At 33.6% G+C, this 24,856-nt stretch overlaps 2 protein-coding genes across 10 annotated transcripts in view; one reads left to right on the top strand and one right to left on the bottom strand.

Annotated features, from left to right (window-relative positions):
* Positions 1–5,234, bottom strand: part of LOC129947202 (tensin-1) — a 179,481-nt gene extending 174,247 nt beyond the window's left edge. For 5 of the 8 annotated variants that reach the window (XM_056057661.1, XM_056057662.1, XM_056057667.1 and 2 more), the window contains exon 1: positions 4,751–5,233. In XM_056057661.1, the coding sequence (XP_055913636.1) occupies positions 4,751–4,822 (72 nt within the window). In that variant the 5' untranslated portion in view covers positions 4,823–5,233. Of the gene's footprint in view, positions 1–4,750 lie in introns of all 8 variants that reach the window. The other 3 variants (XM_056057659.1, XM_056057660.1, XM_056057666.1) reach the window with 1 other exon arrangement.
* Positions 5,235–15,205: 9,971 nt separating this feature from the next.
* Positions 15,206–24,856, top strand: part of LOC129944587 (oxysterol-binding protein 1) — a 30,984-nt gene continuing 21,333 nt past the window's right edge. The window contains exons 1-5 of one of the 2 annotated variants that reach the window (XM_056054115.1): positions 15,206–15,733; positions 15,841–16,118; positions 16,209–16,412; positions 16,480–16,575; positions 24,218–24,380. In XM_056054115.1, coding sequence (XP_055910090.1) covers positions 15,979–16,118; positions 16,209–16,412; positions 16,480–16,575; positions 24,218–24,380 — 603 coding nt within the window. In that variant the 5' untranslated portion in view covers positions 15,206–15,733; positions 15,841–15,978. The remainder of the gene's footprint in view (positions 15,734–15,840; positions 16,119–16,208; positions 16,413–16,479; positions 16,576–24,217; positions 24,381–24,856) is intronic. The other variant, XM_056054116.1, reaches the window with a different exon arrangement.

The following is a 24,856-nucleotide window of genomic DNA, read 5'->3' as shown; positions in this document are numbered from 1 at the left end:
ATTCTACTTTAAGTTCATAGTGCAAAAACTATTTTTGTAGACGATTATGTTTTTGGTAGAGATTAACTGAAGGTAAATTAAGTGAAGCAAAATTCCAAGTTTGAAGTTTATGACACTTGAAAAACTAACTAGTTACAGTCAACATTCTAGAATGCAGTTGACTCCAAATGAAGTCCCTTATGTTGTCTGAACCTGCCCAGTGTCTTTTCAACGAATGTGAATTCTACATTTTATAGGTACAGACGTATTTTTTTATTGAAAAAAAAACAACTCGTTTTCTATACTTAACAACATTTTAAAATAATATTTACTACATGACCTATGTCTAAAGGTTTATATATTTATTTACTTTAAGAGTACAAGAGCCTAAAGTGAATATGCAAGTACGAGTAAGAGGAGCGACATTATCTCGTATAACATTTCTTAAACTTTCATTGTGAAAACGAGCTAAAAGATTATACCTATTATTTTACAATTTTCTTTTCGAATTTCTTTTAATTGTAGTACCTACCAAGTACCTCCAAACTACTCAGTCGAAATAGACCTAAAAATACATATATCATCATTTAGCTCAGTCAATGTCACTGCTGTGGTTTTTGTGTTAGGTAGGTTAGGCATGTAGTTAGGTGCCTCTTAAATTACAAAAATAGTTTTGCAACAGACCTGGATAAATATGCTTTATATAAATAGCTGCATACATTTATGTGCAATATGGGTTTAAGGTATGTACTTATATAATTGAGTAAAGACATTACTGGTTTAAAGTTTGACTTTCCCATTTTTAAAGAAGTATAAATGTTAGTGGTTAGTGAATTGGACTGTAATGCCAGAGGTCTAGGGTTTGATCCCTGCCTATGCCATTTAAAGTTATTTTCACGGGTACTGCCTCTTGCGAGAAATTGTCATATTCTCCAAGAGTAATTCTTGTCATGTAAAGTGCTTTCTTAAAATTAGGCGTTCGGATTCGGCTTATAACTGTAGGACTCCTCCATCTCTGACAACAGTACTCACACACAGGAATGGTTGAGAGTGGTAAGTAGGACCTAGTTCTCAACGGACTGTTGGGCCACCCAATTTAATTTTAACTTAATAAATGTTTATGTGAGTTTTTTCGATTTGGTAAAATTTATGATTTCTTTTTAAGAGATGTTTTAAGCTCAACTACAACGATTGACAACGCGTATCAAGTTTAAATATCCTTTTTTCAACCGCACATCAAGAATGTTATGGAAAAGATAAGGATAAGATAAATCTTAATTATTAATTAATTAAAAACGATACATAATAATATTATCAAGACATTTACATTAAGAAAAAAGAATATACAATAAATATGGAATATAAAATAAAGAAAAAAGACTATACTTCACAAGAATGGTATCTAACTTTTTTTTCATCCCATTTCAAAAGTCAGAACTTTAAGACTAATGTTGCGTCGGTTCCTCCCTTTAACCATAACCCTTTAAGGATTTGCAAATTATATATATATGTGAGTACATTTAAAACAAAAAAAAACGAAATAATAATACAAAAGTATGTATATTTATTAATATTATTATTTTTAATTACAATAAAATCATCAAAGCAGAGTCTAACTATTAAATCCATCACATTATTCCAAATCACGTTCAAGCCAAATTGTAATTGCAAATGTCCACAACCTACAGCTAGTTCCTAAACGACAAAGAGTCACACACGCAATCGGCTACTGTTGACTACTGTCCTATTTTCATGATCATTGAATCTGATTTTGCTTTGCGCTTTTACAACTTAAAAATTGCGTCTAATTGTAAACTTCCGTTGCTGTAGCGAGTACCGCGCAACCAACATTGACAGAAGGGAACATTTACATTATAAATTCATACGCGGTACTTATGGGAAACCGCTAGACTGGGAGTTGTTAAGGTAGTAGGTACGCATTATCGGCAAATTGTGACATAAATTCTAAAATCCTAACATGGCAAAGAAAAAGATTTATTTATTGAATTTTTATATCTAATAATTTAATTATATTATGGGATTGGAGTCTGTACTATCGGCAAAAGCTTTTGAATTGACACAAAGGAAACTATTGAATTTAAAAAAAGTTAATATTTATAAAATTAATAAATTCCTTTTGTTATTTTTTAAAGTCATAATATAGGTGGACAGTAAGGAAAGGAAAAATACTGTTTATGTACAATTTTAATATTAAGTGTTGAAGGTAGTTAAGGAGGGAGGTAGTCCAATGTATTTGATTTGATTATAATTTCATAATGCGTTAAAAAACCGTGTTTTTGAACTTGTCTTCATTTTATTTTTACATTTTATACAACCCGTATAAAGTGAATTTAATTTTCTCATTTTTCTTAGAATCAATTTAAGTAAACCTAGGGCGGGTTTATTCACTGTAGATCATCTTTTATCCATGATTATTTTTTATATAAAGCCTAGATTAAAGGGGTGATGAATGCCCTTATAATGATTAGACACAGTGCGAGCAATTAGGTAAAAAGAATAGGGTTAGAAAGGAGATTGGTTTTTAATGTCTGCACATTGTAATGAGTAAGAAATATTGCGCCTACTGAAGTATTTCACATTCGTGTTGTGCGCCTAAAGAAATAATCCTTGTACTTAACAGTGCGCCTACTGAAGCATTTCACATTCGTGTTGAGCGCCTAAAGAAATAATCCTTGTACTTAACAGTACGTCCGAAATTTGGCTCAAGGGTAAATTGATAAACTTTCCTAGAAGTACAGGTATTACGGTTGAAATGTTTAGGGGAGGAACACAACATTTTGTATAAAAATAGCGACAAAACAATTAAAGGCATGAGACCTTGCGGTGGTTTTTAAGAGAATAAAATGTCTCGGTATCATTTTAGAGCTCTCTTTTCAATTCTATACAAAAGATTCAAGCACGTTATTTTGGCACCGGACCACATTGTACTCTAGTTTTAAACGAAAAAACCTTTGAAAACTACTAAAAGATCAGAAGGAGTAATACTTTTCTTACTTCGTCGAAGAAAACCTTAACACTTAGTACAATCTTTTGTGATGGATTGATAGAGAATTATACTTTTGAGACAGTAGACAGCATTGAGTTTTCGAAGCATTAAATTCCAAACTGTTTTTGATTCCCCATTGCACAATGCTGTCAAGATCAGAATTTAATGATCTTTTTAAACGCTGCCGTTATTAGTCAACATCCAAGGGATTCGAATCTAAAAGCGAATATGCAAAGCTGAGGGTATTGTCATCAGCGAAACAATTTAGTGGGTTAGAAGTTTCAGACAAAATATCATTTATAAAAATAAGAAAGAGTGTCGAAGACAAAACGGAACCCTGTAGTTCACCTGCGTTTAATTTGTCGATACCAGTTTCAACAATACTACTTGAATTTAACGATCTGAAAGGTAATTTCTTACCCAGCAAAGAAGAGATTCATCAATACCAAATGTACGCTTTTTCGATAAGAGAGCTTGATGCCAAACTCTATCAAATGCCTTTGAAATATCAAGTCTAATTAACTTACTTTCTTCACAACGATATAAAAATTTGTTCATATGTTCAGTAAGACAAAACATGCGATCTCCAGTGAACCTTTTGCTATGAAAGCCATAGTGCCGGTTATTAAGAAGCTTTCGTTCTTCAATATATTTCGTAAGCTCGACATTAATCAGATTGACAAATGCTTTAGATGGACTACAGTAGGATAGATGAAAAAAGCTTACGCAGTGGTTTTTCCAGCTATGAAGAACAACTCCGTAGAATAATAGAAGTGATGCTATGTATCTGGTCTAGTGGATTTGTGAATATCGAGCTTACAAAAGGAGTGTCATTAAAAACAAGTGCAGAAACCGCCCATGACAAAGTGTTGTGCACGTATTTTACAGCTTATATCCTTAAACATACTTGTACATTTTTTATGAAGGAATCCATAGTTTGAGACATTAAATTCAATGGCCAACGAGGTTATTTAGATGCCATTCAAATTTTATTTTTTCTAAGGTTTTTGACGGCTCTAATTCCGACTTTCAAAATCAATTGTTAAGGTCCCTGAGGATGTGTACATTTATAAATTCGTAACAATTTATGTTTAAAATATGATGTCATGGACAAATTTTAAGGCGCAATTCGGATTCAGGACATTTCAATCCTTTGAAGAAATATATGAAGAAAAAAAACAAATGTTATTAGTTTATTAAAAACATACTTACTGTACACAAAGTGGCACCAAAGCCATTTTAACTTTGAAAGACAACAAATTGGAACAAATGCTTAGGTAATTTGTCAAACCGAAAATCAATTGTAACATCAAAAATATATCTGAGTTGAAAGGTTGTATTTGGGAATGGTCAGATGTGAGGCAATTGCAATTACATGCCAAGTTTTTTTGTTTGTCATAGCACACCAACTAAAAAACACATCTGTATTTGTAATTTTAATTATTGTACATTATTTTTCCGGTGCTCTTCTTTTAGTTTTCGTAACAATCACTGTTAGATTATTTAAACAAAACTAATTAATAGAATATGTTGACACATACAGAGTTACATGTGTATTGCCTAATAAACTCAACAGATACATTACAAGCTTCTTTGCGCTTCTACTGATAACGATAAGAACCTAAAGATGTTTTTCCCAAAATACAAACATAACATAAACAAAACGTGGGTCGAAACTGGACCTAGGTCAATTTTTTAAAATAAAAAAAAGAAAAGGAAGAAGATACATACATAAACATATGTATGCACATACATTGTACTTACATTTAAAATCGGAGCACTTATCTCAAGCTTGTGTCTTTCTTTATCCGAGCTGCATAAACAGTTCCAAGGCATTTTACGTAACCAATTGATGATTGTATAATCCTAAATATTTGTATTCGCGATATTTCTTCTTAACTTTGAAATTGATACACATTTTTGTCGAAAACAAATGCATGTATCTTAATTCACTTCACATCACATCACAATCACATCCAACATTCGACATCGTGAACTATCAATCAATCAAATAAATTGATGATGAATCGCATTGCATCTCGTATAATTTACACGTCAATCGTTTTGTGACTTTGGTTGGATTTAATTTTATAATTCACTTACTATTGACAAGTTGAGATAAGAACACAGAATTCAAAACATTAATGGTACGAGTAGGTTAAATTCACAAGACTGCTTTCGACTAAGCGATGTCGAAGGATAATAGGCTTGAGGCACACCAAGTTCTATACCTATCTATCTACGTTCAGATACTAAGAGCAACTATTTGTCGTTCTCGTTCAATAATTGAAAGAAACCACCAGCTGCTGCTACCTCATAGCCGGCGTCAACTCTGCGAATCTACCACAAAAATAAATGTATACCAACAATAATATACAAAACATGTACCCTCTACGTACCATAACAGCACCAGCAAAGCAACAGTACTGCCAGGCAGCGCAGGGGCAATGGGCAATTTTGTTAAGAGTTGAATTGTAGTAGTCTAGGAAGTAACGTTGGAAATCATTGATTTCACCTCAGCTATAGTTTTCACGGGTAAGGGTTATATGAAATTGATAAATCTTGATTGAGAGTTAATGGAATTCAAATTTGTTTCAATATACTCCAAAATTCGGCCCGAAGTTGAAATTTTACAATTTTTTGAAAAGCTATTTAAAGTTTTAAGAATATATTTTAGTTGCAAAAAAACGTAAAACTTAAAGAGTCTGGGATGCGACCCTCCCTGATAACTTCTCATTTCGTCTGTCGATTGGTTTTGCTTAAAACTTAAATGTTAATAACAACACTTTGTGCGAGATAAATAATTTGGAGTCAATTTAAAGTTGAAAACCATTTTATCAGTTTTTGTAAAAAAATGTGTCAACTGAATTAAAAAAAAATTAACTAAAAACTACTATTAATATTTTAGTTAACAAGATTTTTATTCGAAAATTAATTTATGTATACCAATTTTAGTAATATTTTTTGAAACAAATACAGATTAATTAACTTCATTTGTTCACGAGATATGGATTAGATATCGAATATGAGCACTATTTTTTGTAGATTTTTATTTTTATGAACAAATCACAGACTGTTGGATTTTTATAAACATTTTACTGAATGTTGAAAACAATATTTTCTATTAGATGCCATTAGTTTGAAGCCATTATTTTTAATTTTGGAAAAAAAGACATTTGAATCGAAAATCGATTTTTACCAAGTTTTAGTAATGTTTTTGTTACGTTAGTTTGATTTTTCCCAAAATTTGAATGCATGTTGAAAACTTTATTTTTATAAGATGAAATTGATTTAAAATAAAACATCTTTAGTTTTTAAATAGATGTTTAAGTCGACAATCAACTTCTACCAACTTTTAAAATTTTGTTTCAACTTCTCATAGGATTTGTCAAATTGAAAATTTTCACTTTTCTCGACGTTTCAAGGTCCCTAGAGTCGAAATAAAAGATTTTTAAAAAAGATATCTCTGCGTGCGTGTGTAAGTAAGTTCGTAAGTCCGTTTCGCGAAGTTTTTTCGTCGTCCATAGCTCAAGAACCAGAAGAGATATCGACTTCAAATAATTTTGTTATACAGATAATAAGGCAAAAAGATGCAGAAAGGGCTCTCAAGAAAATTGCATGCGTGGTTTTTTACCATAGCAGTTTAAAAAAAAGGGGAACATTTTGGTTAACCCTAAATATCTCATGAACTAATGACGCTAGATTTTAAATAAATTGTATATAATATATTGTAATGTGATACAAAACAAGTACATTTTTGGAGAAAAATCCAATTAACCGTTTTTTTATAAATCAAAAACACCTGGAAAATTTTACACCTAAAATATATATAATATATTTTATTTTATAAGAAATATTGTTTTCAAACTTATTTTATTTCACAGAAAATATTATTTTCGATATCAATAAAATAAAATCTACGAAAAATAGTACGCAAATTTGGTAAAAATTGCTACATATAGACAAATTTGTAAGCAAGACAAATCTACAGACGGGATAGGAAGTTGTCAGTGTTGGTCGCATCCCATCCTCTTTATTGTCTCGGTTTGTTATTTTTGTAAACATCCCAATTGATGATTGTAATCGCATTCAACATCCGACATCGTGAACTAAAAATTTAACCAGGTGTACAAAACTGTATTCTCCGTTCCATAAAATTATTTTGAAGATGAAATAATTTTATGTTCGTAAAATATTCGAGGTGAGAATTATTTTTTTGATAAAAAATATAAAATAATTGAATTTCTTTCAAAATTATATCCATTGAGTATCACGTCAAATTATAATATACATTTTATTACTAGTCGCTAGTGTTATTAGTTCGTGAAATATTGTTTTAAAAAGAAAAGGTTTCCAAAGCATGGTAGGTAGGTAGAAATGGCGATCTCAAGGCAACCTAGCCTGAGATGCAATTAGCGCTGTAGTGCGCCGTTTTGATGCCAAAAACTCGTTAGACCTTTGATTGAAAGGGATAGATTGATAGAGAAGCTTCATAGCGATTATGTTAGAGCTATTTTTTCGCATTGAGAAAAAAGATTAGGTCTCTAAACTTTGTCTCAGATAGCTCATCGAGTTCTTGAAAGAATACTTTTCCAAAACATTTCATTCTGGTGTTTGCCAAAGCAGGACATTTGCAGAGGAAATGGATTATGGTTTCAATTTCTCTTTGGTCACTTCAGCTACGACAAAAGGTGTTATAAGAGATTCCCAACTTCTCTGCATGAACTCCTATAGGCCAATGTCCGGTACAAACCGCAACAATCCTGGCTATGTCTTGCCTTGGCCTTCATAGAAGATCGTTAGTACGGGTTTTGTTCTAGGTGGGCCATATCTTCCTAGATATAATGCAGTTGGATAAATTGCTCTACCTTCGGTTTGATTCAGTTTGGTAGATAGAAAAGATTTTACTCTTCATAGCACCAAGAGGAATGTTAAATATTTCCGCAAGTGAGCTATGATCCTTGCCTGGTTAGCTCGTCAGTCCGTTCATTTCCCACGATACCACTATGGCCCGGAACCCAGATCAGGGTGACAACGAGGTTAATATTCAGGTTCGCAAGCTCATCGCGACATTGCTGGACCAATTTAGATGAGGATATGGCCGAGTTAATGGCTTTGACAGACACTTTTCGGTTTTGGTTTGGGTTTTGTTTAAATATCTTACATGCCTCCCTTATTGCCAGCAGTTCAGCCTGAAAGACGCTAGCAAAGTCCGGAAGCCTAAAGGATTTGGCTAGATTTAGGGACTCAGAAAAGATCCCAGAACCAACTCCGCACTCCATCTTTGAGCCGTCAGTAAAGATGGTTGTGGCGAAACCTATCGACACGATGTCATCCTCCCAATCTTCTCTCGATGGGAAAATAACCTTAAAACCCTTACTAAGGTTCAAAGTAGGAGTGCAGTAGTCAGTGTCTACCGAGATAATATCTGAGGGAATTAATTTCGGAGTGTTGCTGTGACCATAAGGTTTTGACAACCAGCTATTTGATTCCTTCGGCCTAATAGCGATGCAGGAAACTATGTATTTAATAAAAAGGTCGATTGGTAGAAGATCCAGAATAACGATTAAGGCGTCCGTTGGGCAAGTACGCATGGCCCCTGTGGTGCCCACGCAAGCTGTTCTCTGAACGTTCTTTAGCTTATTAATGTTATAGGCTTTGCTAAGAGCAGGCCACCACACAATCGAACCATATGTTAAGATAGGGCGTACTACGGCTGTGTACGTCCATAAAATCATCTTCGACTGAAGTCCCCACTTTTTGCCGAAAGTTTTGCTGCAGGCGTAGAAGGCAACACAGGCCTTCTTAACCCGTACTTCAATATTTAGTTTCCAGTTTAGTTTAGGGTCGAGTAACTTTCTTCAAAGCTGACTCCGTGATTTCACTAATCAAAGAGGTGTACTTTCCTGACACTAATAGCACCAAATCATCCACGTAGGCTACCGCCTTCACTCCACATCTCTCTAATTTAACGAGAATTGTATCCATGACCAGAAGTAATAGAAGAGGCGAAAGAACACCACCCTGGGGTGTTCCCCTACTCACGTGTTTTGTTGCGATTGTATTGCCTAGAGAGGCTCGAATCTTCCTACCACTGAGCATGGAAATAATCCATTCTCGAATGAAGTCTTCTACACCGAACTTAACGAGCGATTCTTCTATGGATTCTGTAAGGACGTTGTTAAAAGCATACAAAATCTCCCCTTAAAGTGATTTATTTATAATATACATTTTTTGTTTAAAGAAACTTAGGTTGATAAAACATAAAATCGAGTTTCTCTATTTTTTTTCAGAGCCTACAGAATTGCTAGATGACATCTTTTTATCAATATGATAAAAGCTTTTGGCGTGGTAAATCACGATTTATTGCTTAATAAATTGTATGATGCGGGATTTAGAGGCACAATTTTCCAATGGCTGGAGTCATAGTTGAAAGATAGAGTTCGAAGGTTTAATGCCAACGGAAACAAAAGTTCAACAAGAATTTGTTCTTGGTCCCATGTTCTTCTAAGTATATATTAACTCATTCTTTTCGCTTTCGTTGAATGGTCTTTAAATAGCTTTTGCAGATGATATCTTCTTTACCTAAGAATCTTATTCCGAACTTGACTGTATCACGAGAATTGAAGAGGATCTTGTTCATAAATTGATTATAACCGAAAAAATTTAATTAATGAAGTTTAAAATGTTCTTATAATTTAAATAGCCCTAATTGTAAAAAAAAATTAGTTTTCCTTAACATTATTGTGGCGAACACAATGTCGTACATAGCAATTCGTAATCACTTTTAAATTGATACAGTAAAAACTTAAGGTATTTGGTTGTAACAATATCGATAATAGGAAAAATCATATTAGTAGGTTAAAAAAAGTATCTTATGGTTGTTACTAGAAAAATGCATCTCTTTAAGCCATTCTGTTCATAAAATTATTGACATTAATATATTACTCTCTTGTGCACTCTAAACTACAATACGGCTTGTCCAGCTGGGATGGTTCATACGCAAATACTTTAACACCCTTGTTGAACGCTCAAATACATTTAATTCGAATATATTGTAACAAAAACCGCTTTAACGAAAGTTGGCCCTTTTACATGGAATTGCGCATTCTCTAGTAACAGACGTCTTTAAAGTGCTAAAAGAATTTTTTAAACAGAGTGGTAATATTCCAAGTAGAAATTCACAACTGTAGAATGTATGAGTTACAAGTTACATCTTTTCACTTCTCAAACTCTTTTACTGTAAAATCACTGCGATATTTTAACAAACTGCCTATGGTAATCACATCAACAAATGTTGAATATATACAAAGTAAAAATCTGGCTTTTCATTATTGATTTAAATTATATTGAATTTTTTAATTAAATTCTATTATCTTGTTCTTTAAAATGTGTTCATATTACAATTGCAATTTATGTTCTTTCAGTCAGTCTTCTTATCTAGTTATCTGTATATACAGATTAAACAAAACAAAAACAAAAATTCAATATCAAATTGTAACTAAGCTAAATATATAAAATTTGAATAAAATTAAACCCAGAAAAGTTTTGCAAGTTAAACAATGGACACTATTATTTATTCTATTGTAAGTCCTTAGAACCTAAATGAATGATTAAACATTTTTCTAATCTAATTCCAAAAAATCTGAACATCAACACCAAGTTGGGTAAGATCAGTGCATATCTATTAGGTTAATGCATGGATAATTTTTCTTTTCTTAGAACTGTTCGTAACTTGTATCTAATTTTGTTTGTATTATATAATTCATACAAATTTAAGTATTTATTATTTGTAACAAAGGTTTTTTAAACGAGTTTTTTCAAAAGTACTCTCAGTAGAAATCTTACAAATTATTGTTTTACCATATTTATTATTATTGGTACAACTGAAAAAAGACCTATCAGAAAGCATCTAGAAATTAAAATGAAGAAACATCGAAAGACCATTTGCTTTTTAGAAGTGCTGTCAAAATTAATCACATTTAAATCTTCTTGTGGGGTGGAAACACCAAAAAAGATTTATTTAATCTAAACTGAGATAAACCTTTGGTGGAAACATAACAAAACTTAATTATTTTTTCTGTTGTATTCTCTTGCAAAATAGGTCCAGTTAGTCCATTTTCATTAATAAAACTAAATAATATTAACAGCAACAGATTGATTTTTTCCCCAATGTAAAAAAAATGATTCCAAGTGCACAACTACTCAACGGACACGGCCATCGATATAAAAATGCAATATCAATCGTACCAACATTTGAGAACGAAATCACATAAGATCTATTCGAGACTCGTATGAATGTCAAAACCCATCCGTAGTAAGATTCTACTTTAACTTTTATCGGTAGTATTCATACTGCAGAAATTGTTTTTGATATTCGTTTAAAATCCTACTAAACAACAAAACACGGGTATTGTCATATGTGTACTTTGTTGACGTAGATTGAAAGAGCTTGGAGACTGATTAGTTAATTTTCAATTATTACTATCCAAAAACGTTAAAGCTATTTTTAGAAATTTACTAAACTTAAGAAATGATTTACCCAATTTTGAACATGGTTTCGTTTTGCAAACTGGTAATATTTTCCGGATACCGCATTTTTGAAAACGAAAATCGCTCTGAAAACTTTTGAAACCTCGGTGATTGTTATGATAAAAAAAAACTGACTTTATATATTAGAAAACTGTTTTGAAACTATGCTAGAATGACTAGTCAAAACGAAAGTGTGTTACATTTAAAATATAGCCCATGTTTAGCCCTGTCGACCCCTGCTCATAATCTCAGGGTTAGCTACTTTCTTATAGAAGTTGAAGATAAGTTTTCAAGAATAATAATCAATTGTATTCAAATTCCCTGCTGTCCTCCTTGAGCTTATATCGATAAATGCAGCAAATGTTTAATTTTTTATGAAAGTAATACAAATGGATATTTGGGACATTAAATGAATGTCAGGCAAAGCTAAAAACTCTGGCGGTCAAATTCTTTCATAAATGTGTTCACCATAAACGTCAGCAACAGTCATTTTGGATAGCCATTGATAAAACTTTAAATGCTGTTGCCGTTTCAAGGTGTTGTAGTAAAATTGCATCATCTTGTTTCAGTTAATTGAGTAGTTCAATATAATGGTCTCTGCTTAAAGATGAACTTGATTCATTGTGGCCTCCAAAGGACAACTCCTGTTTTCCAAGAAAGCATGTTAAATTTAATAGACATTTTAACACCGCACAATTATCTTGAATGTTATGTTATGTTGAAAACTTAAAGCTCCGTCTTTCGTAGTCTGACCAAAGGTAGCTTATTAAATTACATATTGCAAATGGGAGGCACTTAGTTTGCGTTTTCTTGGAAATGTGGTTAGAGTGTTCATACTGTCCACATCCGAGGAACTCCATGCGGATAGCTATTGGTAATATTATATATTAAATCATGATTTTTGCTAAAGGTTCGACTGTACTTTCTGTTCCTATACTTGGGTGTTGATTTCAAATCTGTAGGAAGCTTATTATTAACTATTAAAAACTTCTCCGAAAACGACATTGTTTAAAATGGTTTCTCTAATAATTCTTAAATTATGGTGTTTGCTTGAGAAGTATTGGAGATTCCATTTTAATTCATATTAAAATAAAAGTCCCTACTGTTAGACCAAGATCATGAAAATAAGGTATCTATTTTACAACGACTTATCTCATAGGTTAGGTTAGGTTGGAGTGGCTGTCCAGATGTCATTGACGCACGTAGACCTTAAGGGTATATTGTGATACCACTAATGAGGTTAATCATGGGAGAGTAATGAACTTAAACAAACCATTTTGTACTTTTAATAAAGTTAGAGAGACGTTTTGTGTCAATCGTTGCCAGTTCACTGAATGACTGAAGAGTGCTGGACATGTACATAGAAGGTGTTGGACCGTTTCCTCTTCCTCCTCGTCCATGCAGCTTCTGCAAAAGTCATTTGTGTAGACACCTAGCCTCAGAGCATGTCTTCCTATGAGGCAGTGTCCCGTTATTACTCCAATTGTAGAGCTTATACTTTGTCTGCTCAGTGATATCAAGCCTTTTGACCGTTTTAAGTCAATTCTTGGCCATATTTGCTTGGTTGCTAGGCAGGTGGTACTTTGCGACCATCTAGCATTTGTTGTTTCTAGAGCATATTGCTTGAAAAGATATTTGCATGTAGCAAGTGGTGTTCCTATGTTATGTTTTGTCTGACATGAGGAAGAAGTGTTCCGTTTTTGGTGAGCTCATCGGCTTTACAATTTCCTGGAATGTCTCTGTGGCCCGGCACCCAAATGAGGTGAATGTTAAACTGTTCCGTCATCTCATTCAGAGATGATCGACAATCGTGGACTGTTTGAGAGACGAGAGAGAATTAAGAGCGGCTTGGCTGTCTGAGAAGATTCGTATATCCTTACAAGATACATATAACGTTTTCTTTGAGCCAGGATAGTGCTTCTTTAATCGCCATTACTTCGGCCTGGAATACACTACATTGATTGGGAAGTCTGTAGGATAGACTGAGATTCAGTTGTTCTGAAAAGATACCACTTCCAACTCCGTGATCGGTCTTTGAACCGTCAGTATAGAAGTGTACCGCATCGTCTTCCAGAGGTCTCTCTTCCTCCCAGTAGGATCTTGAAGGGATGGACACATGGAAGCTAAGTCTAAGCGATCTGGGATAGATCTGAAACTGTCTAGAATAGTAGTATGTCTAGTATTGTTACTGGTCCATTGAGAGGTGGCTCTAAGCCTTACACATGAGTTGGCAGCCACCTTTTTGGAGAAGATGTCAAGTGGTGTTAGGTTTAAAAGCACTTCCAGTGCTGCGGTTGGTGTTGAGCGAAGTGCTCCTGTGATGCACATACCTGCTGACCGCTGGACTTTGATGAGCTTATTTAGATTTACCATCTTGTCCAGTGCGGTCTAACATACGAAAGCTCCGTAAATGAGTATCGGTCTGATTACCGAAGTGTATAGCCAGTGGGTTATTTCTGGGGAGAAGCCCCATTTTGATCCTATGGCCTTTTTACAAGTAAAAAGCGCTACAGTAGCCTTTTTTACTCTTTCATCAATATGTGCCTTCCAATTTAGTTTTTTGTCTAAAATGAGGCCCAAATATTTGGCTTGGTCGGAAAAGCCTAATGGTATTCCTCTAATCTTGGGTGGGCTAATGTGAGGAATTTTATAACTTCTCTAAAAGATAATTAATTCTGTTTTGTGTGGGTTGACGTCCAATCCACATTGCTTAGCCCATTTAGTTAGCCTGTTTAGGGCATTTTGTAGGAGTTCCGAGAGAACTTGGGGGTGCTTCCCAGATACGGACATCGCAACGTCGTCAGCATAGGCAATCACCTAGAAACCCTCAGCTTCCAATGATGTAAGTATCTCATAGCCTAAAACCTAATTCTTAGCTGGACTTAGAATTATGCAATTCCATGACTTCGAAATTGGACACAATTTGAAAATTAAACTTTATACATCTTTCATTTTTTTTTAATTGCAAAAGAATCGAATTTTATGCAATGCAGGTGCATAAGTCGTTAGGTTCACCTATTTTATTCTTTTTTTCGACCTTGTATTTTTCAATTTAAAGTCTTATAGTTTTCAGTTTTTTTTAGAATTAATAAGAATAACGAATTTTGAATGAACAATTTTTGAACTTTATAAAATTTTTTAAAGTTCACACTTCAAACTAATTTTTCACTAAATATTTGTTTTTTTTTTCGAAAGCTATGAACTAATTTAATTTTTATTTTTTGAAAATTTTTCTCCATTAAAAGCAAAATGCTTGTTTATTTTGAACAGTTCTTAGGAAATCAATTAAAGTAATTTAATACGACTATACCATGTTTGAATTATTATCGAATTATATTAATATTTTAGCGCCACTTAACCTGCTAACTATGAGAACTCGCCCCTGATTTTAAGTTCTTTTCCGCAAACGTTAAAATGCCAAAAATGAAGTCTATGGCTACGTTCACGTCCCGCTCTCACGTCGCATTGTGTATCAGACTTCAAATTCCACAAAGTGGTATTTTCAATTCAAACTATTCTTAGAAAGAGATAGAATGCTACGATTTTCATTGGAAGAATCATTCCAGATCTAAAACAGACAATTGGAATAATTGTCAGTTGATGTGCCTTCATTTTTAACTTGTCAATTATCTGTCATAAAATTATGAGTTTCTCATAACCATTTGTTGTTGTTTTTCCTAAATAAAATATTGTTGTTGTCCAATCGTGTCGTTTGTGTAATTTTAGTGTTTTACATACAGAAACAGAAACACAAAGTCATAAGGCATTGCTGAAAAGAAAAACTATAGTTTTACAACAGCTACCAAAGCTTTTCAGTGTTTTCGTATCTCGTTAGCTTTGTTAAAGAGAATATTTTTCAACAGCCTGACTGTCCTTTTGTAAATAAATAAACAAAGTTCTTGGTTTTTAACTTTAACAGATGACTCGGCCAGCACTCGGACTCGAAAAATTGATTTATTCCCAATAACTATTAAGCGCCTTAGGCGATGCACCACCTTAAAGCTTTTTTTGTTTGTCGATCTTTTCTTTGGCGTTCATACGAAACTTAAAGGAACCAAAGAAAGAAACGGGAAGTCGAGTCGAGTCGATTGATCGCTTCGCTGTACTGTGCTGTGTTGTGCTGTGCTGGCCTTACTGCTTTGCTACTACTGCTCTGATTCGTCGTCGGTTGTGCGCAGACCAAATTTTGCTGCGATAACGTGAAACGTGGCGGATGTAAGTCACAGTTCGAAGTTTGTTTATTTATTATACATATATGTATCATCGTATAATCGTATAAGCTAAATAATTGAAATTAACACTTTTTCTAACTCTGGTCATAGTAATTTTGTGATACACAGTCAACTTGTAGATACGAAGTCGAGTTCGAGTGTAGTGATTTTGATTTCACGTACCTACATTGTCAAATACCGAATAAAGTGAAGGCTCTTTGAAAGAAAAAGGAAAAAAAACGAACGAAAATGTCAGAGGTTGCAGGAACATCTGGGGTTGAGAAGGGTGATCCAGAAATGAAAGGATGGCTTCACAAATGGACAAATTACCTGAAAGGCTATCAGCGTCGTTGGTTTGTCTTGTCGAATGGTGTCCTCTCCTATTACAGGTATGAAGTCAACTCCCCACCCCACTCCACCTTTGTTCTTTCTTGTTCATGGTGTTTTCTTTAATTTTGTTTTCGCAACCATTGCAAAAGAAAATCCAATTCCAGGAATCAGGCAGAGGTGGCACACACATGTCGTGGCACCATATCATTGCATGGAGCATTGATTCATACGGTGGATTCTTGTACTTTCGTGATTTCTAATGGCGGAACACAAACTTTTCATATTAAAGCCGCAAATGAAGTGGAGCGCCAGAGTTGGGTCACTGCGTTGGAGCTCGCTAAAGCTAAGGCTATGTAGGTTTATTGTTTTATTCGTGTTCTCTTACTTGATTGGCTTTTACTTAACTATTTCTGGTTTCAGACGTGCTATGGAAAGTGACGAGGACGAAGATGAGACCTCCTTAATGGTGGTGCCCAGTCAGGAAATAAATGTAGTTGTTAAAGAATTAACAGAAAGGTACGATTTTCTTCTTCTTTTCTTTTGGTTATCTATCAAATTAACTAGTTTCACCAAGTTTTCAAAATAATCTTGATGGACTATTGACTTGCATCGATGTCAAATTGAATTGGAAGAATGATAATGCAAAATAGGAATTAATATTAATATCATTGTGCAACAGTATTTCAGAATATTAACAAGGCCACATGTTAATTTGCTTGGATTGCAATTAACTTGATTTTAATATGTGTATCTTAAAGATCCCTAAGAGGTAGCTTAGTTGGCTGCAAAACCCTTTAATTGCAGTCCGATACAAATTTTTGACATCCGTGTCGTTAATCAGTCCTTCCGTCTCATATTAATCAGAAACTTTTACCATTCCGTCAAAAAGATAACACGAAATGCGGTCGTAATGCAAGATTGTATGAATTTTTCGCCTACTATCGTAATTTTGATCAAGCAACAATATGAATTTAAAATTGTATCTCTAAAATAAATACTACAAGATAGATTGGCAGAATCGCTTTCACGTTGAATACATTAAGAGACTTTTTAATTCCTATATTTTCCAATTATCTGATGGACACAGTTATCAACAGATTTCCGTGATTCGTTATAAACTTCAGATAGTTTGTCATTTAGGGAGCCACATTTTGGAATATTAGTTATTTATTAGTCTTGTGGTTATTGAGTGCATTTCGGCGTTGGGGCAACATCTCGTAGAGATACAGGACCTAGTGAGTTACAATTCAGACCCATTCCTGTAAGCGAGTAATGTGTTCATGTAAAGAATAACACTTACCTGCAACCGTGTAAAAAAACCTTAGGTGGCTCAGGCAGGGATAGAACCCAAGACCTCGGACATGACAATCCTACGCATTTTTCTTTTTTTTATATCAATATCCTTTTTTATTTTTACTTAAAAACTACTTAAAATAAGGTCCTTAAAATTAAACTTAAACTAACTTAAACTTCCTATTATACCTATAAACTAGTTAAAACTAGTTTATATAGTTATAAAACTAGAAAAACCACAGCAGCAAGTCTAACTATCAAAATAAACCCTAAACTATAAAACAAGTATGTAACCCGGCCAAGGTTTTAAACCCCATCCCGAATACCTAATATCAGATTGAAGCCACCCTAACTGATTCTCCTGCTTCACCTCATCAGTTCGGTCCTTTTCGGACACAGCCCTACTGAACCGAAGGTGCTCTGCTCCGCCTTGCACAATGACGTCCCAATTGTACAGGAGTCGCCTATCCACGGTTCGTCGTTTGACGTGGTAGATTAATGGAACTGCCAATCTATCCCGTATCGGACCGCATCTATCTAAGAAGAGGAATGCTTCTGGTGGAATGAAGCTGCTCAAGCGTGCACTCTCAAAATACTCGTCGTTCGGATAGAACGCCCCGAAAACTAAATTGTTGGCCGAAGACATAGCTCTTGCAATGTGACCTCGAACGAGTTTAATCACCAAATAGTAAATTCTGTTGATTAGAGCCCCGTTGTATAGGACCTCCATGTAAGGCGCTCAAGCGTCGTAAACACTCCCGCTCGAACACCCGAAACTTCTCCATCTGGGAGGGGGAAACGTTGAACCACACAGGGCAACCTTTAACGATTATCGGCCGTATGAGAGCCATGTAGCCAATTACTTTCACTATGGGGTCAAGCCGTTTCGTCAGAGCAAAGGCTCCTTTAGCCCTGGTCAGAGCAGCATTTATATGTCTGTCGAAATATAAATACGATCTAACCAGATACCCTGATACTTCACTACACTTTTGCTCGCTAATCGCTGCCCGTGAAAATCAACGATGACCATCTTGCGCCAAATTTTGCACGTATCCCTCGTGGCCTTAGCCAACGGATTCCGGGACAGAATTGTCTCCGACTTTTGGACATTATTTTCAGTTTCCAGTCGTCGTAATATCGCCGAATCTTGTCGAAATAATGCTGCAAGAGAATTCTTATAACCTCAACCTTTCGGGCCGTTCTGGACGCAATTAGATCGTCGGCGTACGTAATTCTCTTTGTAAGATTTTTGATTAGGAATGTTGTGGTAGAAGTTACATTTCCACAATCCTACGCACTAACCTTCACGTCACGGGTACTTCGCATAAATCAAAAATGTCAACTAATAACATTCACGAACTACACGGACTCTAGTGAAATTCGTTGAAGTTCTGATGCTTTGCAAGTTAAAAAGTTTGGGGATTTCAAGTGACCGTAAACCAATAGCTTCTCCAAGAAAAAAAGGAAGGCTATGTTATAGACAAAGGTTCTTGCAATAAGAGATTTTATTTTAATTGATAAATACTGAGTAAAAAAAGTTCTTTTTCAGACAAATCAATAATTTAATAATAAAATATGTAAACTAATTGCCTATGGCCAATTCTTAATACTGTGACTGTAGGCCCTCGACAACTTCACAAATTTCGTCTTAAAGGTTTTTAATTGATTTTTGAGCATTAGCATAGACCATTTCTACGTGGTAATTTTGCGATAGAGAATATTTGAGTAATCGAATCAAACATGAGAACAAATTTTGTTATTGTTCATGAGACAATGGACATTTTTGGCCGATTGTAAATATATTGTTTCCAATTGTAAATATATTGTTTCAAGTGTTGTACTTGTCCAATTTCAAAACATAGCATCTGCTAAAATGGCGCTCTATTTAAAATGAAACCTCTTGTACATACAGTGCCGCACTTAATTAGTGGCACAGCACGTTTTTTTAACTTTGAAGCAACATTTTAAGCCTTGGAAAAAGATATTTTTAAAATTTGTATTGGTTTGGTATAATAACTTGCCAGATTCAAAGAAATAAATAATGAATAAAAAAAACATCTAATTCTTCAAACACAAAAATACTGCCACCATGTATTAAATCTTTAAACAGAGTAATTTAGATATATAGTATATATATATATTAAACAGAGAAATTTATATATATGTAAGTTAGTATTAGTTCTTAGAAGGGAGGCCCTTTTGCTTTATAACAGCATTCAAACGCTTTGGCATAGAATACACCAAATTTTTGGTCGTTTCTTCTCCAATGTTTTGCCATTCCTCTATCAATGTTAGTTCCAGTTGGGCTTTATTAGATATCAAACGCTTTTTAACGCGTCCATCCAACTCTTCCGATAATTGGATTGAGATCCGGGGATTGTGGTGGATATGGAAGCACATGTCCAATGTTATGTATATGCCAACCACATTCGCACGTTGTGAGCCGTTTGTTTGGGGTCATTGTCGTGCTGAAAAGTCAAGTCCTGTTAAATACAACTTTTGAGCACTTTTTTTCAGGTTTTCTTTCAAAATGTTGATATAAACTTTCTTGTCCATAATTCCGTCGTTAAAAACAAGCTCACCCACACCCCCAACAGACATGAACCCCATACCATCACTCCTCCACCGCCGTGTTTTATTGTAGGTGCCAAGTTATTTTTTGGAGTGCTGTGTTTGGTTTTCTCCAGACTTTTGTATATTTTTTTCTTTAAACCTGAAAAACTTATTTTAATCAAACTATGTTTGATAGAAAATATATGCACATACTAGGCAATTAAAAAATTAACACAAAAACGTGTTTCCAAGGCCGTGCTGTGCCAATAATTAAGTGCGGCACTGTATATTGGTAAGAAAGGAGTTCACAGATAAACAATTAACGACAAACCTGAAAAGACAATATACTTAGAGGATTGGCAGAGCTCGTGAAAAAGGTTTAAGTTTTACAGACTGCTATTGCAGATTCTCGGTTCGTTTAGATTATATATATTTTGTTATGTGCAATAAATAAGAGGTCTCGGTTTAATCCCGGATTGTGCCAACTCAAAGTTTTTTTTTCAAAGATATTGCTGTTGGGTAAAATTGATTAATAATTCAAGAGTAATTCTTGTCATGAAGTATGCTTCTCAAATAAGTCGTTCGGATATGGCAAACAACTGTAAGCCTTCTTATTACTCGCACACAGGAATGGTTAAAAATTATTTGACTCTGTTTCTCTTCGAACTGCAGTTCCACCCAAATTAATTTATTTATAATAATGGGTGTTATTTAATAATAAATTAATATAACAAACAAAATCAACTCTATAATTTAACACCTCACACATAATCGGACACTGAATATTTAGTACTTAGTTACGTATCTTTTCGATAGCCCAAGGCGTCGAGGTATTGAAGACACAAGTTTTTAACATAATTCATTACTTATGTTTTGCCATTCCTCCTAAAGGACCATCTTAAGATCCTCAATGTTCCTTTGAGCAACTCGACGTTCAAGTTCATCCATTATATGATTACATTAAGGTCACCATCATTTTTCTATGTTTTAAGTACCTAAGGCCAGTTATACAACAACCACGACCTTGCAGTACATGTGTACTTTGGTTAGTTATCCTGGTAGAAGATGAAACTGTCTTGTATTGCGATTTTACGGACACTGGACTACAAATGTTGCTTCAAAATATTAACCCTCCCCCACATCCTCCACAAAATGTTAGTTCCGATCACCAGAACTTACAACATATCCTCATAGTCGAAGTATGCTTATGAATAAATTCTTAATGTGCTTTTCGCCATTAATACATTCATCCCTCTGAACAGTTAAGGTTAAATTTGCTTCCGTCCGAGCAAAACCTTATTTGTAATATTGTCTTAGGGTTAACTAACTATACAAAAATATGTAATTCCTCCCTATTCTAAGAAGACGTATCCTGTGTTGTATGTTCATTACCAAAATTTAGTCTATCATTTCTATTTTTTCAATGATGTATACATTTTTATAAACGGCTGCACGGCCATTTCGGTCATTATTTCGATCCTTCTTCTTTTGAAGGTTTCGCTTACTCGTGGTCTTTTTCAAAAAATTCTTTAGAGATTCCGAAGATGAGAAAGAATTTTAGTTGGTTAGCATAAAAAGAAGCTTCTTATCGTACGTCTCCAGCTTTTTTTTTACCTTACTTTACTGCTCATAATTATAAATCTTATTTTCGCTTTTAAGTTGAAAACTATGCAATGAGCTATGAAAGGGCTTCAATGCATAATTTCACTATTTCTCGTACTGATTTACAGTCCTGGCTATGCATTAAAACCAATTTTCGAATTTCCAAAGGAGTTTGTTTGCTTTTCATGTCGTTTCGAAGTAAAGCAAAAAACTTCTTTAAATGTAAGTAAAAGTCTTCATTAATATAAGCTTGATAACAACAATATCATTTGACTTGAAAAATACCGTTACAGACAGAGCTACTACTGTGCAAAAAAGGCTAGTGTCCGATTATGTTTGTGAGTTTAAATTAATGTTGAGTGAATTTATTGACCAATTTGTATAATTATTGTTATTAGTGAAAATATAGTTTTCCGTCGGCTTTTTTGGTCGCTGTAGTTTTTGCAACGAAACAATTAAGTTACTCGTAAATTAACTTTTCCAACGTTTCGGCAGGGATTGCTACCTTCTTCAGGGGAACTTTATTAACACAAATAAAAATATACAAATAATCTTATTTAGATCAATGGGATACAAATACAATACTCAAGAAAAATAGGAAAAGAATTTAATATTAATTATATAAATTAAAAATAAAACTCTTAATATAATTAGCACTTCGAAGAATGAAGTTAAGTCTTAATTGAATGGTCAAGTGTTTTGTTTGAGTTGAAAGCAAAGCGAACCTCTGTCATTTGTTTGGAAATGGATTTTTTGAAGTTGTCGGATAAAGTTGGGACGTAAACCATGGTTTTGTGGTGCATACTAACGGGTTCATTAATATTTTCTCGTGAAATTTGCATTTTGTGTTTCAAAAGGAGACTTCGAATTACGGTAGAAGAATAGCCAGTATCACTTAAGATTTTGATGACTTTATTCTTGTTGGCGACTCGGAATCGTACATCACTCATTTTGGACGCAGTATTGATGATAATATGCCTTGCGTGGTTTGATCGAATCCTCCAAAAGATCCTGTATTAGACAGACTATACTATGAAAGTATGCTTATTTTTCTGTGAAGAGTTTTAAAAATAATAATTCCAAATAATTTGCCTAAATTAAACACAAAAATCTTAGAGTTAGTGACAATATAAGGCTTACCTATTGTTTTTATTACATTTCACTGAATTATCAATTTATTAAGTGACATTTAAAAAGCTTTAGTACAACCATCACTTACTTTAATTCAATTTTAAAATATTCAAATTTTAAAATTTATTGTATTAATCAAAAAACGTTCGTGGCCTGATAATTGTTATGTGTAAGATCAAATAAATTTTTGTAAAATCAATTCTTTATTCACCAATAATATTTTAACAAAATAAATAATAAAAATGAGGATAATATGAATTGGCAACCCAATAACCAGCTACTTGTAAGATAGCTATAGCTGCAAAATAAAAATATGTTTAACAAGCACCAGGAAATAAAGCATTTGATTCTGTATGCCACAACATACTGCTTCGTTAGCTTCATAACTTTGGATTCACTCTAATCTCCTTCAGTGGATTTCATCTTTTTAAACTGATAGGGTACAAAAAAGAAAACTTGACAATCAAACCTCGAGATCTATTAAATTGGCCCACTTTCATTTATAATCTTTATCGATGATATTTGCAAAAACATAGTCTCATATATGCCGATGATCTTAAATTATTTTTAAAAGTGAATTACATTTATGATTGCTTTAATCTCCGAATAGACCTCGATCATTTATCAAACTGATGTTTGGTTAACTGTCTTAAACTTAATGTCAAGAAATGCTTCGCTATCTCTGTCTCTAGGAAACATTCAACTTATGAGTTTGCGTATTCTCTTAATCGTATCCCTCTTCAGAGAAATGCTACCGTAAAGGATTTGGTGTCTCCTTTCATTCCAAGTTTACATTTGGTTTGCACATGGATGCTATTGTCGCTAAAGCCAACTCTATGATTGGTTTCATTTAAAGAAACTCAACTGACTTTTCGGATCTTTATACGCTTATGTACATCTCTATATAACTCATTAGTTATATCATTACTTGAGTATGCTTATGTCATATGGAATCCTTTCCAACAAACGTTTTCAGATAGAATTGTGAAAGTTCAGAATCTTTTCGTGAAATATGTGTTGTGTAAAATGCTCTGCAATGTTTATCCAGATTCTCAAGTTTGACGTAATCTTCTGGGTCTGAAATCTCTCAAATCATGAAAAACTATTCATAGTATAATATTTTTGAGATATATTTTATGTTACCATATAAAGTGTCCCAACCTTCTATCGTTAATTTGTATTTATGTCCCGATTAGACCATTGAGAGAAAGATACCTTCTTTTTCAACCTGAGTATAAGACAAATTTTGGAATGAATGAACCAGTTTCAAGGTCAATTAGGGAGTTCAATGAAGTAATTAGTCATATTGACATAGCATGGCCTAAAAACAAATTCAAAATTGATTTGTACTATCTATTTTTAAGAAATTAATCATGAATTGTAAATTATTTTGTACATATCTATGTATTTATTCTTTTTTGAATCTGTTGAGCCTACAGCTCGTAGATTAAACAAATAAATAAATAAAATTGATCATCCATTTTACCATTTAAAAGTTTGTTTTGAATTTATACATACCTACATACGTCTTTTAGGAAAAATAAAAGATTCAAAATAATTATTTATTTTTTCATTATAGATTAGAAAATCTTCGAACCTGTTCCGATTTAATTACAAAACACGGATTGGCTCTTCAGAGGGCATTGGGCGACCTAGAAAGCGGTGATGATTTCGCTAATCGAAGCAAAATTGTCAATGAACGTGCAACTTTGTTTCGTATTACTTCAAATGCAATGATTAATGTAAGTAAATAAACTACATACATACGTAAAGTCGTAAACTAAGTTGAACTAAAAAAAGGGTAATATGAGTAATTAAAGATAACTCATTGACTCAGTAACAGCAGTTTAAATAATTCTTCTATTGTTGGCTTTAATATTTAATCGAATTATTTTTATTTGATCCATTTTAATTCATTATCTTTTGAAGTGCGTAATAAAATAAACATGTTTCAAATAGATCATGTAATGAAAAAAACACTACTACTCAAAGTGGTAGCATTTTATATGTTAATAGTATTTATTTGGCCAGTTTATATATATTTCTAAGTGCTCTGCAATTCCCACGTAAGTCTAATTTCTTATAAAAATTTGTTGTTGTTTTAACTAAGACGAAGAGTATTCTCATTTTTTATGATGCGATTTCTCAATTATTCTCAATCGCATTATTGAAATAGTATTTCAACTTTTGGGTGATGAATTCTGTGAACTAGAAATAA

The sequence above is a fragment of the Eupeodes corollae genome, chromosome 2 (assembly GCF_945859685.1).
Source record: "Eupeodes corollae chromosome 2, idEupCoro1.1, whole genome shotgun sequence".
Lineage (NCBI taxonomy): Eukaryota > Metazoa > Arthropoda > Insecta > Diptera > Syrphidae > Eupeodes > Eupeodes corollae.
This window is presented reverse-complemented; position numbering and strand designations above follow the sequence as displayed.